The 20,380-nt window shown below is 38.4% G+C and overlaps 1 protein-coding gene across 23 annotated transcripts in view; it reads right to left on the bottom strand.

The window, feature by feature from the left end:
- tncb (tenascin Cb) overlaps positions 1–20,380 on the bottom strand; it is a 366,196-nt gene that overhangs the window by 54,444 nt on the left and 291,372 nt on the right. For 13 of the 23 annotated variants that reach the window (XM_072565497.1, XM_072565496.1, XM_072565492.1 and 10 more), the window contains 6 exons: positions 18,473–18,658; positions 13,031–13,120; positions 10,336–10,599; positions 5,244–5,510; positions 2,666–3,061; positions 1,257–1,643 (listed from right to left, as the gene is read on the bottom strand). In XM_072565497.1, coding sequence (XP_072421598.1) covers positions 1,257–1,643; positions 2,666–3,061; positions 5,244–5,510; positions 10,336–10,599; positions 13,031–13,120; positions 18,473–18,658 — 1,590 coding nt within the window. The remainder of the gene's footprint in view (positions 1–1,256; positions 1,644–2,665; positions 3,062–5,243; positions 5,511–10,335; positions 10,600–13,030; positions 13,121–18,472; positions 18,659–20,380) is intronic. The other 10 variants (XM_072565509.1, XM_072565512.1, XM_072565514.1 and 7 more) reach the window with 6 other exon arrangements.

Below are 20,380 nucleotides of genomic sequence, written 5' to 3'. Positions count from 1 at the left end.
AGATATTTCACTTCCGTTATTAACTAAGAACTACATCAACTGGTCTTCATCTACATCATGTTTCAGTTGGACTAATTATATTCCATTGGTTTTACATGGTACCATGCTGTGCAGTCAGTCAGTCAATCACTGGAACGTCAGTCCAAAAAGACATTCATCCCACTAAACAATTCAACAATGTCTTATGCAAATTTCTGTGCCAATATGATGTCAGCGTGCAAAGAGGACATGTACCAGTGATTGGCTGATCAAATCGAACAGCGTGTTCTTGGTTGTTTCTAATAAGCAGAACACAGACTGAGTCTGTGGTTACAAAACCCAAAACACAATGTCTGTTTTCAAATGTGATTCCATGATTAGGCTGCACATGAATAATCCTGCATGTGTTTGTAGCTATTCTTGTAGCCAATTTAAGATAATCAGTTGAATTTGTAATGCAATTAGTTGGTTTACTGGAAGAGACATACAAGCATACATAGGGCTTATTGCTGCAAGCAAAGGAACATGTTTAAGCCTTGGCCTTGTTTTTAACTATCTAGGAGCCTATAGGCACCTTTTACATGGCAAAGCAATGGTTAATCAGGTCAGAAGTCACACGACACCAGGTTATAGCCCAACAGGTTTATTTGAAATCACAGGCTTTCTGAGAATGAAAAAGCTCCTTTGTCACCTGATGTATAATTTTGTGACATGTGACTTCTGACCTTATCCACCCTAGTCCAACACCAGCACCTCCACATCATGGTCAGAGTCAACTTGCTAATCAATCAACACCTTTTTTCTTGTACTATAAATTATTTCGATCATTGAAATTTTACATTCTTGCATTTGTCCTGATAAGTGCAAATACAAAAAGCTTGAGCAACATGTCTCTTTTTTTCAGCATTTGTATTACCAAAAAACATTTAACATGCTACTTTGATTGATAGTCAGGGTTATCCAAATCTAAATGTGAAGTTTGGGATTATCCAGTGCAAACACTGGATCCCTATCGATGTATAATTCCTGTGCATTAAACACATGATAAATAGTGTATCCAACAATGTGTCAAGGACTACATTTTATGGCACTGATGTATTTGCTTTTGCCAGCTTCACTCACAGCTGTTAATGGTTTTGTACTGAAGAAGTATGTGAAGGCATGCTCTGATCAACATTATTGTAAAAGAGTAGTGGGGGAAGATTCTGTACAGTTACAAAATGAGGACAGGAAGAGAGATGTACAGGGAAAGGTTGTGAATAAAAGAAAAAAAATACCTGTTGTGACTTCTGCATTCAAGGGATCTGAACGCCACTCTCCCACAAATCCGTATAAATATACCTTATAATGTGTACTATCCAAGAGACCAGTTACCTCCGTGCTATGTAAGTCACCATTTAGGGCCATTTCCAGTGGTCCATATAGCCCAGTGGAATCTGTGACCACTATAAGAAAGCTGTCAAAAGATCCATTTTGCAAAGTCCAAGAGAGCTTAATACTTTTGGAAGTTGTGTTTACCACAGTAAGGCTTCCCAGTTTACTATGCAATACCCCTTTCTCTGAATCAAATGAGGGCCCATGGTTAAAACTTCCATCTTTGTGCAGCCGAGCAGTGAGGGATGAGGTATGATCTACCAGTTCGCCAACTGGATTGTTTAAGACAGCTAAAAATAATTTTGAAGGAATAATGTTTCAAAATGCTATGTCATCAACAGAACAATAATAAAACAACATTAACAATAGGTCATGCTTCCAGTTACACAATATCATGTATTGGTTTGCGAGTATTTTATTGTCTAAATTCTAGCTTTGTAAAAGAAAAGTTCTGTCACAAATTGACTGTAGAAGCTGAGCTTAATGTCCATGGCCAATTTTGTAAATGGTGGCAAATATTGCAAATGAATGGTTATCACTTTAACAGTAACTGGAAGCAATGTGGAATCCACTTAAAGGTAAAACTGGTCTTTGCACTACATCAATTTCAAGCAGCAGCATTTGATTTCTCAGACAGGCATCTGCTACAAATTCCAGCACCCAGCTATCTATGAAGGGCAAAATGATATTGGGAGAAATTAGTATTGAAGGAAATGAGGAATTAAGCAAGTTCACATATTCAGAATTGAGGAGTAGACTGGTTTAAATGACCAATACAGTATTAATAAACACAGGTAAGATTTCAAACGTCATGCTTGTATCTATGTCATTCTAACCTCTGCTTTCTTCTAATCTAAACAATGCAAGTCACGCAAACGGAACAACAGTCTCTAAATCCTGCAACAAGCAAGTAGCAGAGGACAATTGTCCCTTTAATCATGCTGCCTTTAACTTCATTTCACACACTTTGTACTCCTCTGCTCAACGACCCTGTAACATTCCACAAATGACAAAGGACTAGGACAAAAGACAAACCCCATTCAACAGCTCTCAAAACATTTAATAAGCCATGCGGCCTGGCATCACTTCTGTTCTTATTGCACATGCTTTTTCATTCTCAAGCTGGAGCCTATTTATTCCGTTGAACCTGTGGCAACGTGCTGATGAGAACATTAATGCTACGTCATGCAGGTAACAGCACAACTAGCTGTTTATAGTAGCCGGGATCCTCAATGCAACACCAGTTTTAGAAGACCTTAGCATCATTATAAACTGAAAGGCAGTCTGCAGACAAAATTGTAAAGCTGAATACCTGTGGTAGCTATAATGTTCAGCGGCTCTGAGCGTTGACCACCAGCAATTCCATAAAGAGATATCTTATAAGAAGTCGAGGGCATTAGGCCTCTTAGTTCAGCAGCTAAATCATCACCAGTCACGGAGATTTCTGTCTCATCATCGTTTCCATGCTCACTTCTATACTTTATGATAAAATAGTCATAGAATCCTACTTCTGCCATCCAGGAAAGTTTGACACCATCCGAAGTTACATCAGAAACAGTTAGATTACTGAGTTCACCATCACCAGTCCCGGAAAACTCAGGCACAGATGCTTCTAATATCAGGGAAACAACTGGAGTCGTTATTCTTCCAAAGGGAGAAGGAGTGATAGCCTCCTCCAGAGTATCAGTAAATGCTGGCTCCAACATTGCTACAAAAAGCAGTTCAAATATTTTAGTGCAAATCTGTTCAGTAGAATTGCAGGAGGAAAAATTGTTACTATTGTACATTGTTTAAAGACAAGTAGTTGTCAGATGCTGTATCTGGAATCATAGTGATTACATTAAAGTTCTTAAATATAAAGTTAATAGCCTGAAAAAGATGCAATTGAATGAATTAGTTTTCATCTTGGTTCCTGCAAGTGACCTATTTAAATAGAAATAAAACAAAAGCACAGTGTTAGAAACAAGCAGCCCGCTTTTTGATTGCAACAGTATGGAATTATTCCCTGAAAATTGGTGGGGGTTGGAAATGGGATGTAGGTCTGTACACGAGCCTGATGTTGGCATGGGTGTACTGGAACCATCTTAATGAGAAAGCCTTCTGTCCCATTTCCAGCTTGACCTCGAACGAGGCACTCCAACATTGGACTTTCCAAACAGATGGCAATCTGTTTAGGGTGTAGGTGTCAGGGGATGGTGTCAGGTCAGGGCTGAAGACCATAAATAGTATTTCCTTTGAAAAAGTCCTTCATCACCTTTAGATATCCAGGTTGAAATGGGACCTCCTGGCAGCTCCTATCCAGGCCTGGTCTGCCTTCCTTTTGTGGAAAGTTAAACCCTATTATGGCAGGAATTGTCAAATAGGAAAATATGTCATGGGTACATATCTTGGATAGGAAATTCCAATACTGCAAGGCCTGGACAGATCCAATGCATATGGCACAAATATGGGATGGGAATGTCATGTCCAGGATTTTGGCAAAACAAATCAACCTGTTTGGCATTTTGACCCTTTTGACACCACTTGACTGAGTAAACTGAGAGCTGGGATGTGGACAACCCTGGGAACAGCAAGATCAGGGACGAAGAGGGGTGCACCATTTACTCAGTAATCATTTAAAAACTGGGGTTTCTGAACATTTTGCTCATCGTGCTTAGTACTATGAATAAAATGCAAGATTTAAAAGTCTGCTTAAATTACATACGTCTACCTCTCTGCTTTATGGATTCGTCAGCAACATTTCTTTAAGCATTGAGAAACAGCTCATGATTCTCAGTGAAATATTGGAATGTAAGATGATCAGAATAGAAATAACTGCAAGATAATTAAATTAATAATACAGAGGATGTAATTTTGTAATTTATCTCTACCATTTAGATTTTAATTGAAAATATTTTCCTGTTGCAGTAGGCACAGCAGAGAGGGTTGCCTGCAGAACTTGTTTAATGCACAATAGCATTCATGGGAAGTGCACTACAGAGGTTTAAATATTAAAATTGTCTCATGAGTATATTTCCAATTTGCCAGCTCAAAATGGTGTCAATTCTATTTTTGAATGGAATTATACTTTTACCTGAAAACTTCTGGCATCCAGTTTGGTACAAAGTTGCAAAATCACAGACTCTTACGCTTACTCTTGTCAAAATTGCAGTAGCATTAAAGAATTCCTTTTCCTGATATCAAATAAGTTATTAATTTCACCAGCATTTTTCCATACATAGTTTTGTTTGCTATTGCTTACATGCATCTATGCATATACACAGATATGGGTAAATGTTATGAGTTAGTAGTGGCTATTGAAATAAGTGATTTTAAAGTAACTCTCCATGGTAGAGTTTTTTTTATTTCAATAGTACTACAAGGCCTTCATGCTGGAAAAAGCAACAATCCATTGATTTTATATTAGTTTCAAACTAAGGTTTCAATCTCATGGTGAAATATGTTAGTTGTTTTACACATATTACATTGTAAACAGCTTATGGGGCGCTTAAACCTTCATGGGGCAATGCTAAGCAAAGTCAACAAACTATTTGCAGACTTGTATCAAGATTAACAGAGATGTCATTTTGTTAAAAACGATTGTAGTTTATGTTTAGTTAGGCAAGTTCCAGCTGAAATGCTTAGTTGACGCCAGTACCATTGATGACGGAAGGATGAGTGGGAAAGGTTATCATTCTACTGACTACATCCAGGCAGGAAGCAGATGGAGGGAGCCAACCTTGGGAAAGCTTACATATTTCCAGTATATCCTATTCTTCTGTAGGATTCATGAAATATGCTGCAGCGCATAGCTTGCCCTTAGAAAAAGTGTTTTACGTGCAGGAGCAAGCACATAACCAGAACAATCAATAGACAACACTAAGATGGAGCTACAGTATTTGGTGAAGTACCTGTAGTGACAGATCCGACCAAGGGCTCTGTTCTCGCTGTGCCTCGAAGAGCCATAAGCGTCACCACATACTCAGTGGCAGGCTTCAGATCAGTGAGAGCAACTGTAGTCTGGTCTCCCTTCACAATAACCTGCTGCGTTTCTCCATGGGTTTTAGGATTATAGTTCACAACAAACATGTCAACGGGAGCTAAAGGAGCTTCCCAAGCCACTGAGGTAGTTGTGGGAGTTATCTCAGAAAATTTAAGACCTCGCAGTGCTTCAAGGCCTGTGGAGTTTTTTTAAAGAGTAGAGAATTGCAAATGAATCCATATGGTCATACGTTCATGATATATATTCCTTTGAACTGTGACAATGTGAACTAAAAATGTACATGGCGTACATTTTTTGATTGATCATTCACCATTTTCATTTCTGTTATTCTTACTGAAAATGCACAGTTCTTGGAGACCTCAATAATTACATTTGGACTGAAATATTGTGCACATGGTAGCTAAATAGAAGAATATTTTTAATGTGTCAGTTTACATTGCCACCCTACAAAATAGTGTTGCCAAAACCATTTAATCGATTGAACAATAGAACTTTAATCAAAAAATGTCAATCATGTATGGCAAGGATAATAGTGAATAACTCTCAAAATAATGAGTGTACATTTGGGATGTTGAAAGAATATTGAAATTATCCTAGCTCAAAAAATGCAATAAATAATTATTTTGAAATTCTCACATATTTGCTTGAGGTAATGTTTGAAGAATTGAACAGATGAAAAAAAGTCCAAACTGTGAAACTATCTATTGGCAAGAGTATCATGCCAGGTTACAGAAGGTCTTTTCCCTTCACAAAGCTTTATGTATTGTTATTCCTCACAAAATCTGTCCTATAATATAGAAATACAACAACAACTGCTGGAAATAAATAGCAAATTGATCTCTGTCTGGTGAAAACCCTTCAACACTGGAGACACAAATCCAACTTAAACTTTTCCCTACACTTATACTTTTCCCTATATTTATCCTAGAATTATGTCTTTTCTGCATTTTCTCTCAATTTTGAGGTTTCGAGATTCATAATTTTTGTTCTTTAATTTGGTAAGTATCCTAACATTGTTCTGTAATATGTTTTCAGTTTTCATTGCCTGAATCCATGTGGAAGTGAATAAAATGTGGATTCCGACAGGGAACTAGTTTCCATTGGGATCCTGTTCTAGTAAGTTAATACTACTTTAGTTGGAATGCTGTAGGTGACATGGCTCAAGAAGCAAATATATTTAAATGTCTGAAATGGGTGTGTGCAAGTGCAGAGTGTTTACAGACAGTGAATGACTTGGTGGTCAAGGACTGCCTGTTAGGGGTCATTAGAAACAATAGAAAGGGGACTTTGAGAGAGTAATGGTAAAGGGTGCCACAGGCGACAAGTGAGATAACAACTTAATTTACCAGGGCCAATAAATAATTCTTTTCATTGAGGTTCCACAAAACAACTGTTTGATCTTTCCTATGTTAATGGTACTTTGTCAAGATACATAGGTTTGGTTTAACTGTGTGGGAAGATGATGACATAGTGGTAATGTCGGCGACCTAGAGGAACAGGCTAATGACCTGGGGTTTTTAGGTTCAAATACCACTACGTTTTGTGGAATGAATAAAATCTGGAATTCAAAGCTCCTCTCACTAATGATGATCTCGGAGAAAGTGAGGACTGCAGAAGCTGGAGATCAGAGTCGAGAGTGTGGGGCTGGAAAAGCACAGCAGGTCAGGCAGCATCTGAAGAGCAGGAGAATTGATGTTTCATTAATCCCTCATCAGGACTACAGACAGTAGATAACTTGGTGGTCAAGGGCTGCCTGTTAGGAGTCATCAGAAACAACAGAAAGGGGATTTTGAGAGAGTTCCACAAGAGGTGAAGAGTGCTATAGCGTCCTAATGAAGGGGTTATGCCCGAAACTTCAATTTTCTTGCTTTTCCAGCACCACACTCTCACCACTAAGGATGACCATCAAATTCTAACTGGCTGTTTTGAAAGATCTACCAGAAATCTGTCATATCTTGTCTGCCCGACATATATTGTCAAATCCACAGCATTGGGGTTGACACTTGCTTAACCTCTGAAATGGTTAAGCAAGCCAAGAAGGATGAGTAGCTATCAAAGCTCACATTCCATAGAAAAAGTTCTTGTGCACATATAAAGATAGAAGGCTGGAATACAGTGTAGTAAACAGGAGGTGGACATATCTAATACTAAATTCTGAAAAGTTTTACTGACTACTTTTATTCTTCATAAACTGATAAAGGGAATAAATTAACAACCCAACAGACTTTCTGTCTTTCTGACCATCTATAACTATGCATCAATCTAGGAACAATATACTAGCTTCCCCATTCCTGCTGTGATTGAAATGTATTTGGGGTTCTATAACCAATATAGAACATAAATTCAAATGCGTCCCTCCTGGTTTAGCTGGGGTGTTGCCTGCCTGTGTGGTAACATTGGAGACAGATTGAGAGGATCAATATCCAAGCCTCATAAATCCAGATCAACCCCTAAACTGTTTCAAAATGGCTTAAAACATGATATGTTCTCATTGTTTATCCCTTGGATTGTTTCTCTTCTTTGCTTTATGGGGAAGTTAAAAATAGATTAAAACTCAATGGGATTTTGTCAAAGTTGAGAATTTAACATGATTTTAGTAACTTGAAGGGAAGTGGTGGAGGATGCAATATTTAAAGAGTTAGGAACTTGTGTATAACTTAACATGTACAATGAGCCCTCAAAAAAGCCTTACAGGACACTGAACATGAGAAATACAATAATTCAACTTCATCTTGCTTTGAAATTGCAAAAAAAAAATTAGAAGGGAAAACAAGCAAAAATCAAAGTATAAATTTATTTATTTGACCAGTTGTGAGTTTATCTAGAAAGTTTAATTATTGAGTTTTAGCTGCCAATTTTATTAATACAAAGCAGATGTTTACCCATTAGGATTTTAATTTTAATAATTACCTACCGTTGAGGTAGGAGATTCACATATGCCTCAGTATTGCTTTTAAATGAGAAACTTGATGTATTCAAATGATGGAAAAATACAGGTTTGCAGACTAAGAGCAAATCTATTACATTTGTTATGCATTTCTGATTTTCCTTTCCCTCCTAATTTTGTTTTTATTAAGTTCTCTTCATTGACTACTTCTTGCCGTTTGTCCAGCATGGACAAATGATCTATGGTACATTATCAAAGTATCCCCATCTATGTGTGAACTTTGTTTCCCAGAGTCAGCAACCAATATGAATCATGAGGCCATAATTGTCTCACCTGATAATCAGACATGATCAGAATCCACTGTGATCAGACGTTCCCTCAATATACTGAGAAGACTCAATTGCTGCAGCCATAACTACTCTACACAAATTGGAAATTTTACCTAATCTCTGCCTTCCCTGCATACATTCGCTCTAGTACTCATTGTGGGGGTGGGGGTTCGAGGACTGGCCACTGCTGGTGGCTGAGGGTGACAATTTGTGGAATACAATTTGGTGATGTGGAATCCTGGTCACTTTGACACATTTTAGAAAATTCCAGCCATATTAACCACCCCTGTATAAACCGCTGAGCTTCAGAGGAACATTTCCATTAACTGGGTCTTCAAATATGCTCAAAGGTCAAGGTTGCATAGCCCCCAAAAAGAAAAACGACAGTGTTTTAATCCTACACCAGAGAAAGCTTTCTCTGGAGTGTGTGTAAAGGGAAACTCTTTGCAGACTCTACGTCTGGCACTCTGAACTAGGAATAATAATTTATTATTACTTTAAATAATTTCCATCTACCACTTTCTGCAACATTTGACAAGCTGCAAAAATGAAAGTTCAGTGGAATAAGGGAGCTGTTCTTTTGCTTACAAAGCATTGAATTTTTTCAATACCATACAGAAGAGAAAACTACATAAAACTCTGTTTTGTTTGGCTGGTAAGTTTGACTCCAACACCATGTGGTGCATTTGGCACAAGTAATTAATAAATCTTCTGTGTTGCACTGTTTTACACAGTCACAAGATAGTAGCATAGTTAATTTAGTTTATTTTTGTTTCCTTTATTTAAATGTAATGTTAATCTATCTATAGATCTTTCTTTTCACAATTTTACTTAAATTTTAAAAGCCCCTGTGTGTCAATGCCTAGCAAGCTTGTATAAACTCTAATGATGAATAATACCTGAATTGTGTTTGTACTAGCATTTCTTATTCCATAGCATCACAGACATAAGGACTGTAACCCAGCTCTCTTTTCTAATATGGGATATGTAGTACATTCTATATAATCAAACTGTAACTTGAGTTCCATTTAATGTTGCTCAAACAATTGATTATTAAATGTAACCGTTAGTGAGTCCAACCATCTATTCCATCTGTAAATGTATTTACATCTTGGGATTGACTCTGCAAAGATTTGCCACCAGCAAGCTGGGCTTATCGACAGGACAACTGTATTGGAAGGTTTCATAATTGAGCATGTGTGATTGATTCTTAACACACTACAATGGTATCAAGCAAGTTCCACTACTATATCTATGTATTAACATACTAAATGTCCACTTATTACTTGTTTGCATCAGATTATAGGGACGGGTCTTGTAAATCACTCAAATCATGTACTTGTTTGAAAAAGGAATAGCCATTGCACAAAAACAGATGGACTAATGTACAATTCCTCTTATTATTTCCATTAGTAAATTAAACACAGAGAGGGCCCTTAAAATCTCTGCTACTGATTTAGAAATTGACAGGATCGGATTGAAGGAAAGCAGAATGGTAGTACATCTTCAAGCATTGTGCCCCATTGACTTCTGTAAAACCAGGAAGTCTGGAAAACCAACATTGCACCTAATAATGCTCAGTTTTGTAATGGGCAGGTTAAGTTAATACTGCCCTCGACAATCCCACCTTTGTGTTTTCAAAAGAAAGTAACACTGGTGGAAGAATCTCCGTAAAGATTATTTTTTTTGAAATGTTTGTCTCTCAAAGAACAAAACAGATAAAACATTTAGCATTTAAATAAAAAGTGAAGAGATCAAGATGGCGTTCAAAAGTTCTTCCTTACCTGTAGAAGCACTGGTGGTGGAAGCACTGCTCTTCTGTTTACCTCGTTGTGCTATAACAATAATGGTGTACTCAGTTGCAGGGACAAGCCCAGTCAGAATGTAGGAGACTGCATCGGCTGCCACAATCTCCTCATTCTTCTCACCAGTGGATGAGATATAGATGATGTAGTAATGGTCTATTGCTGCCAGTGGCCGTTTCCATGTCAGAGTAATTGTGTTCTCTGTTGTCTCCATCACTTTCAAGTCTTTTGGACTATCCAAGTCTGCAGAGACAAAGTTTAAATGCAGTTCTTTTTGGGCTTGAGGGGATACTACTCAATCTGGAACTTTGCCATCTCAGACACTCTTCAATTTGAACGCAGTTTCTGTACTGAGTACACTGATCTTATTGTAGTGTGACCAAAGCAACTGGCTACTGCACATCTGAGCAGTATAAGGGGAAACAAATCAGCCAAGGTCTTTGTCTCACCACTAACCTTTGGTGCATTGCTATCTAAAAGCTGAGAAATTCATTTTTGACTCCAAAGAAATTCATATGTAGGTGAGATGCTGCGGAGAAACCATCAGCTGTTGAATATTCATAGCAAGAGACACTAGGTGAGAGAAGAAACTGGAGAGAAAATAAAGTGTAACCAGCAATACTAATTTGTAATTTGGTGATCTCAAAGAAATTTCCCAGCTTACTTCACATTGTTTAAGTGAATAACTGTATAACTTTTGCCATAAAGCTTCCCAATAACTGTTTTAGCCTGATGGATGACTTGGCAGTGATGTGATAGCTTGTTTTCATGGTATGAATATCTTTGTTGTCTGGTTGCTCAGGTCCATTGTCCTATACTTAATGTGTTAAACAATGTTCACAACAGGAAACTTTTTTAATATTCCATTTACTTGAGAACTCTTTATAAATCATGAGTGATAATATCATGAGGCATGATGGAAGTTTTCCTCCCAAGTGGAATGACGTTTACTGCAAAGTTTCTATACAATATGTGGTGCCCATTAACAATCAAACACCTGCATCTTTTTTAAAAAGCTATTTCTTCATATGGATACAATTTGAAGTTTGGGAGTTGCATTGACTTTTTTCATTGACTTCTGGTGAAGTAATTCTGAGAGACCAGAATCACTTCATAGGAGGTAATGTGTTGATGTAATGAGGGCTAGACTACTGATTGATGTCCTACTTTGTGTAGTGATTGATGTTTAATAAAAATTGAGTTTAAATGGTGAAATGTATAGTGTGACATAATTGTTATCATGAATGATTCTTCACCTCTTTCAGCTCCTCCATTGTTGCTCCATTATCAGATTGTTTATCTGACAACAGTAGTGGATGAGCAGATGCTTCCTCCAATTAAACATTGGCAAGTGAAGCCATTGCTTTTGGTTCCCATTCCATACCACTTTGTCTGCCTACCCGTTTCTTGCCTCTCCATGGCAACAATCTGAGAGTAAGCTGTCATATCCAAGATGTCACATTTAATCTGGGAGTGAGTTTTGATTTGATAATCATCCCATTACCAACAATGCCTGCTCCATCTCATAAAATCTCCCATCGTTGTCCTTATCTCAGTTCATCTGATGTTGAAATTTTTACCCATGCTTTCACTTATGTCAAGGCATGGCTGATTGTTGTCCCATATTCCACACGCTATAAACTTGAGGTCATCCAAAACTCTATTTTAAATCTCAGTAAATTCCTTTTCCCCCTATTGTTTCTGTGCCTAGTCATGCAAAGTCTCAGTTTTCGAGATCTCATCCTTGTTTTCAGTTCCCTCTAAGGCCTTGCCTCATTCTGTATCTACAATCTCCTCCAGCTCTAACATACTCCAAGATATCAGGTATCTTCAAATTGTGGCCTGTTCTGCATGCTAAGTTATAATTTCTCCACAACTGGTGGCTTTGCCTAGGCCTCAAGCTCTCTAATCTGTCTACATCTCTTCATTCACATTTAACATGAAACTGAACCAATCAAATTATCAAGGATGGCCTAGAGGATGAGTCTGTTGAATGTTTTTGTGACACTTTCCTGGAGCAATAAATGTGGAACCAATTAATGATGAAGATATTTTACATTCAATGTTGTGTAATGAAGCAGGACTAATTGATCCTCTTGCAATAAAATTTCTGCTGTGAATCAATTGTTCTAAATTAATTGAATTACACGTTAAGTTTGACAGCGACATACTCGAAAATAAAAGAAGAATTTTAAACTTAAACAAAGCCAGTTCTGCAGGTCTTTGTTTAACAGAACAGAAGGTGATATATTAAGTAGACTGGAAGATAGTAAATGATAGTAAAGAAAAAGTGCAAAATATTTAGTTGATGGACAAAAATAAGTTTCATTGAAAACAAACAAGAATGATCCATCTATAGTTTACTCAGAATTTTAAAGATGGCTTATATTAAAAGACTATAATTTGCAAAGTATAGTAGCAAATCTGAAGATTCGAAGTGTCTTAGAAAACAAATTTTATAAAAACAGCAAAACAAAATTAGAGTATTCTTAACCAGCAATATAGAAACAGACTGCAAGACTACTCACAAGTATCTAAAAGGAAGAGAGTCGTTAAAGTAAATGTTGGTACTTTAGAAGCAGAGATAAAATAATTGCTATCCCTTTATGATCAATCTTTCTATTTTACTCAGAATTCAATGAATTCAGCCTCTTATCAGACAGCTAAATCTTACCTGTGGCTACATTAATGGTAGCAGGGGCACTCTCCCGATAGTCTTTAATGGCACTAACTCCAAAACCATACTCAGTACCTGGCTGTAGATCTGAATAATGCAAAACAATTCATGTTTAATTCAAGGCACTTAGTGCAACTATAAATAACAAAATATTGCTTTCTAAGATGTTCTTCATTTCATGGAATGCAAAACATAATTTATGCCTTAAAGATACATCCTGAGATGTACAAATCCAACATATTCAAGAGATGTTCACTTAAATATTTATGGTAATAAGCTGTTTATAATGCAAAATATCCGTGATAAGTTTGTCATACTTTTGAAATAATTAAGAAGGGGGTGCTTGATCACACTGGCTGGGTATTGGGAATTCAGGCAGGCTGAAACACTTGTTTGAAATAGAAGCTGCCAATTTTTTCATTAATTTAAATAGAAAGAAACTTGACAGATTCTTTCTTGGGTGCAGCATGAATCAGGGATTCACATGTATTTGCTGCCTGGGGCAATCTTTTGCAACTGTGCTTGATTGATTATCAAAGGTGGACATACAGAGGAACTAAAAGGTCTTATCATATAACATAACACGCTTTGTTATTTTAGTGTCTTACAACTCTAAAACATTATATCAGCTTGTCAAAAAGGGCCAATTAAAATATGTAAGTCTTGTTTGATGATATGCTGCTATGTAGTTAGCCATAAGTTGAAACTATTCTGATATAACTCCAGAGAGGCTGGTATCTCATCACCAAATCATCCTATATTTACAAGTGGAGAGTTTTTGAAGTGAATCCAGCTCCCTCAGAGCCAACTCTCACAGTAAGCAGGACGTTTGACACTCCTGTTCTTTTTTAAAATTTTAAAAAAATTTACCCCCACACTACCGCCTAACTGCGGTAGTGCTTATTTCTTCCCCCAGCACCCATGGTGTGTGTGTGTGTGCAGGAGTGAGACACAGTGAAAGACACAAAGTGCACGAATCTTTATTCAATTTCCACCATCAGGAAGAAAGGAAAACACCCGAGTGGCCAGTGACAAGCACTGCCCTTCACATCAAAGGGCAATGCTGTGTGATCAAAACAGTGAAGGGGAGGGTAGGGACTAAATCAAAATAGAGTTGGAGGGAAGAAATAATGCACTCCAATCCCTGCGGCGTCCACCTCTCCCTGAACAACTCCAGGGCGTGCTCCTTCTCCAAGGACACCCGGGCCCTAACATAACCCCCGAAGAGGGGCAGGCAGTCGGCCCTGACGACCCTCTCCACGGCCCACTGCCTCGACCTGTTGATGGCCAGTTTGGCCAGGCCCAGGAGCAGACTCACGAGGTGGTCTTCAGACCTGCCCTCCCTCCTCTGTACCGGGTGCCCGAAGATCAGGAACGTGGGACTGAAGTGCAGCCAGAAACAGAGGAGAAGGTTTTTGAGAAAATCAAAAAGGGAGTGCAAACGCCCACACCCAATATATACATGGTCCACGGACTCCACAGCGCCACAGAACAAACAGTTGGGCTGGGAGTCCATGAACCACCGCAATCTGCGGTTGCAGGGGACTGCTGTGTGCAGCACCCTCCACTCCAGATCCCCGAGAGAAAGGGGGAAGACTCCCGAGTAGAGAGCCCTCCACTGGGGATCCCCACTGCCCGGTGGCAAATGGGTACACCAAGGCGTGTCCGGACGGTGGATGAGGGAGAAGAGGTGGACAGTGTGCAGCAGCAGTCTATATAGGGCCCGCCTTTTTACCCCCTGGAAGGGAACAAAATTAAAATTCTGGAGGTGGCTCGGGTTGTGGGGCACAGGCTCCCGCGGGAAGTATGGGACCTTGGGGCCAATGTGAAATTCCACACTCCTGTTCTTATCTGTCAACGAGTGCTCCCCGACTGGACCAGCTTAATAGCCCCAATCAGGGGCCCATATTCTATGAGGTCCACCTGGCTGACCTTGTTACAAACACTACATATTCAATGTGCCCGCTCAGTGTCACTAAAATAAGGCTAATGAAGATTTTTTAAAAACCCAGAAAATTAATGAAAATTGGCAGCTTTTTTAAAATGAAAATGCAAACAGTGGACCTTTATGGCAGATTGCAGCCTACCAAAGCCTACAGTCGTGACTGAAAGAGGCTGTGATTATAAGGAGCATCAAGCTTGGGTTTCAATCGTTTATGATAATAGGAGAAGAAATATAGGATATAGGATCTAAGGTGCAAAATGTTGCATCCATTTAGATGGAGATCAGGAATAGTAAGGGGAAGAAGTCACTGGTGGGAATAGTCTTTAGGCCCCAAAATGATAATGCTACAGTGGCACAAGTGATCAATCAAGAAATATATGACACCTGTAAGAATGGAATAGCAGTAGTCATGGGGGACTTTAACATGCATATTGACTGGTCGAATCAAGTCAGTAGAGGCAGCCTTGAAGAGGAGTTGATTGAACTCATCCATGATAACTTTCTTGAACAGCATGTTACTGAACCTACAAGGGAGCATGCAATCTTAGATCAGGTCCTGTGCAATGAGACAGGTAAAATTAATGATCTTGTAGTTAAGGATCCTCTCAGAAAGAGTGCTCACTGTATGGTCGAATTTTATATACAAATGAAGTGTGAAATAATATAATCAAAAACCAAGGTGTTATGCTTAAACAAGGGAGACTATTGGGATGAGGAAGGAGTTGGCTAACTTGGACTGGGGACACACGTTATACGGTGGAACGGTTGAGGAACTGTGGAGGGCAGTCAAAAAGATTTTTCACAGTGCTTAAGGGAAGTATATTCTGGTCAAAAGCAAGGATAGCAAGGGTAGGAAGAGCTAGCCTTGGATAACCAAGGAAATAAAGGATGGCATCCAATTAAAAGCTCAGACTTACAAAGTAGCCAAGAGTAGTGGGAAACAGGAAGATTGGGAAAACTTTAAAAATCAACAAAGAACCACAAAACAAGAAATAAAGAAAGGAAAAATAGATTATGAATGCAAACTAACACAGAATATAAAACAGGTCGGAAAAGTTTTTATACATATATAAAATGGAAAAGGGTGGCTAAAGCAGACATAGGTCCCTTGTGGGATGAGAAAGGGGAATACATATTGTGTAGTGCTGAAACAGCTGAGGTCTTGCATTACTATTTTGCGTCAATCTTCACAGGAGAAAACGTGTCTAATATTTTAACAATATGATGGGAGGTGTGGACCTCAATTCAATTGTTATCACTAAAGGGGTAGTGTTGAGCAAACTTGAGGGTCTAAAGGTAGAGAGGTCCCCTGGTCCTGATGGAATGCATTCCAGGGTGCTGAAGGAAATGGCAGAAGTTATAGTAGATGTGCTAGTGGTAATTTACCAAATTCACTGGAAGCCGGACTTGTCCTGGCAGACTGGAAGATAGCAAATGTCACGCTGCTGTTTAAAAAAGTGTGTAGGCAAAAGGCAGGCAACTATAGGCCAGTTAGCTTAACATCTGTAGTCAGGAAAATGCTGGAGGCTATCATTAAAGAAGAAATAGTGAGACATCTGGATGGAAAGGGTTCCGTCAGGCAGATGCAGCATGAATTCAGGAAGGGACGGTCGCGTTTGACAAACTTACTGAAGTTTTTTGAGGATGTAACAAGCGTAGCGGATGGAGGGAAACAGGTGGATTTTTTAACTTGGATTTCCAGAAGGCGTTTGATCAAGTGCTGCGTAAAAGACTCACCCATAAGATAAGAATGTATGGAATTGCAGGGAATGTACTAGCATGGATAGAGGACTGGTTAACCAATAGAAAGCAGAGAGTTGGGATAAATGGGTGTTTCTTTGGTTGGAGATCAGTGGTGAATGGGGTGCTGCAGGGGTCAGTTTTGTACTGCAACTGTTCATGATATATATAAATGATTTGGAAGAGGAGACTGAGTGTAACGTATCCAAGTTTGCTGATGACACTAAATTGAGTGGAAAAGCAAACTGTGCAGAGGATGTGGAGGGTCTGCAAAGAGATTTAGATATGTTAAGTGAGTGGGCAAGGGTCTGGCAGATGAAGTACAACATTGGTAAAGGCAATATTATCCACCTTGGAAGTAAAAATAGTAGGTTAGAATATTGTTCAAATGGTGAAAGATTGCAGAGGGCCTTAGCAATGCTCGTACATGAATCACTGAAAGTTGATTTGCAGATGAAACAGGTAATCAAGAAGGTAAACGGAATATTGCCTTTTATTTCTAGAAAGATTGAATTTAAGAACAGGGATGTTCTGCTGCAATTGTACAAGGTTTTGGTGAGGCCACACCTGGAGTATTGTGTGCAGTTCTGGTCTCCTTACTTGAGGAAGGATATACTGGTTTTGGAGGCAGTGCAGAGGAGGTTCACCAGGTTCATTCTGGAGATGAGGAGGTTACCCTATGAGGAGAGGTTGAGCCGACTGAGACTCTACTTACTAGAATTAAGAGGATAGAAATATCTGCAATTATAAAAAGTTGTTTCCACTGGTGGGTAAGACTAGGAATAAAGGACGTAGCTTCAACATTAGTGGGAGTAGATTTAGGACATAGATGGAAAAAACTGCTTTTCCCAGAGAATAGTGAATCTATGGAATGCTCTACCCAAGGAAGCAGCAGAGGCAACTTCATTAAATATATTCAAGACACAGTTGGATTGGATTTTGCATGGTAGGGGAATTAAGGGTTACAGGAATAATTAAGGTAGGAGGAGTAGAGACGATGGATATATCAGCCATGATCTTAATGAATGGCGGAGCAGGCTCGACAGGCCAAATTGCCTACTCCTGCTTCTATTACTATGAAAATATGATGTAAGATGTGGTCTATGCTGTGGTCTTGATAAACAAAACAGAAGAGTAATAACCATCCAAGGAATATCTGAACTCCAGCTATTTGCTTCTAATAACAGGCAGTCCCCCCAAAAAATCTTCAATTTGAGGCATTTTGATGATCCAAATTTATGGAGTCTTTAAGGCAACTTCTGTAGTGTCTCATTTACTTGCATGTATTTCAAAGGATCACTATTAATGGATTTTTGACGCTCTAACTTCGGGTTCGTTTATCCACCAAATCAAACAGGTTTGTCTTCCACAAGGGAAAAGAACGTTGGATGTCGTGTAACGTGGTGACTCTGAGTCACACTTTGCACTGCAAGCGAAAACAAATTTCACCTTGAGTAACATTGGGAACAATATGTTCCAAACTTCAATGTCTTCAAGGAATCAAATGTGGAAAATAAACAAATAAGAAATCCACGCACAAATTATAATTCTACAGGCCTCACCAGCTGGATTGCCAAAATCTGGGATCACAGAGTGAGTGCAGCACCTCTTCGACTCTCCTAATTTACAAAGTCTCATTAAAAACCCAAATATTTTCCACTCAGATATCACATTTGAACCAGCTATTTTCAGTTTCATTTCAAGTCAGTTTTGCATATTCTGAAAATTACCATGGAGTTAATAGTAAATATTACCAGGAATCTTAATTTTTGTGGTTGGTTGATTGCTCCTTTCGACTGTGATTTCCTTGTGTTCTCCCCCTGCCAGTGGTGAATATTTAACCTTGTAATTATCAACAGTGGCTCTCGTATTCTCCCACACCAAGGTGATGCTGTCATCTGTTTGAGACTCATTTCTGAGGTTTTTGGGAGCATCAAGGTCTAGACATAAAAAAAAATTAGCAGGAATGAAAGAGGAAGCAAGAGGATTTTGAATTATACCAAGAGCACAGAATTAAAAAAGTATAGTCTTTAATCATGAAAGAGGATATTGTATATTACAGTGTAATGGACAGTTATTAGAAACAGTCTGAAGAACAAGGTTCATAGTTTCAAACTTTGACTTACTCTAAGATAATAATAATTTCCTTGAGAGATAGTAGGGAAAATTAATTAATATTGTTGTAATTGAAATGCATTTATTATGGGATATTAAAATAAAATTGCAATAAAATCATAACAGCAACATTCAGAAATATTTATTAATTATCAAATTGACCAAGATGGCTTTATTGCGTGGTTAGGTTGTTTGTCAGTATCAAGATTAGAGTGAAAGTTTCACAATTTAATATCATTATACACTGCTATCTACTTTTGTAGGTTCTCGATGTAATGAGCACAGCAATTGTTTCAGGACATGCACTAAGTTCCGAGCCTGAGATCTCGAAAACATTTTTGAACACGTGCATTTCCAGAAGGATGAATGACTAGATGATTTTACTTTCCTTACTTGAGCTTTCTATGGAAATGCATGGAAATGATCTGAGGGAAAATACCATCACAGGCCAGTTACATACTGCAAAAGCAAAGAGTAGCCTGAAACAAGAGGCTAAAATAAAATGCCCGTGTGAGAGTAAGAACACGGTTGATGAGGAACTCAAAGGTTCTGGAGCACAAAAGGGTATTAGTCAGGAAAAAGGAACAAATTAAAAATCATATGATTAACTATTTGTACTAAATTCTTCCACCCCTGTGTTTCAATCAATTAATTCAAAAGATTAAATTTTCATCGCAAAGACACTGAATTATGAGTGGATATTACTATACAAGGTATCAAATATCACCATTAAATGGTAGTATGCTATGATAGTACAACAACAATTTTCATTTACATACCACCTTTCAAATAATAAATTAACATTTGACATAGTCAAATCAGAAGATATGGTGTATGCTGTTTTTTGCAATAGTGCCAAACCAGCATAAATTAGTCATAGAGTCATACAGCACGGATTATAGTCTCTTCAATTCAACAAATTCATGCTGACCAAGTTTCCCAAACTAAACTCGTCCCACTTGTCTGCATTTGGACCAAATCCCTCTAACCCTTTTCTGTTCATGTCCCTGTCAGAATGTCTTTTCAATGTTCTAACTGTACTTGCATCTACCACTTCTGGAAGTTCTTTCCACATACGAACCACCCTCTGTGTAAAAACGTTGTCCCTCAGGTCCCTTTTAAATCTTTCTCCTCTCACCTTAAAAAATGCCCTCTAGTTTTGAACACTCCTATCCTATGGAAAGGACTTTTACTATTCAGTTTATCTATGACCCTCGTGAATTTATAAAGCTCTATAACGTCACCCCTCAACCTCCTACGCTCTAAAGAAAAAAAGTCCCAGCCTATCCAGCATCTCCCTATAACTCAAACCCTCCTGATCTGGTAACATCCTTGTAAATCATTGTAAAGAATTATACACAGTAGTGCAAATGTGGCCTCACCAACATCCTCTACAACTGCAACATGACGTCCCAGCTCTATGCTCAATGGTCCAAGCAATGAAGACAAACACGCTAAATGCATTCTTCATCACCCTGTCCACCTGCGATGCAATTTTCAAGGAACTGTGTACCTGTACCCCTCGGTCTTTCTGCTTGACAACACTA

The sequence above is a fragment of the Chiloscyllium punctatum genome, chromosome 49, assembly GCF_047496795.1.
Source record: "Chiloscyllium punctatum isolate Juve2018m chromosome 49, sChiPun1.3, whole genome shotgun sequence".
NCBI classification, from domain to species: Eukaryota; Metazoa; Chordata; class Chondrichthyes; order Orectolobiformes; family Hemiscylliidae; genus Chiloscyllium; species Chiloscyllium punctatum.
This window is presented reverse-complemented; position numbering and strand designations above follow the sequence as displayed.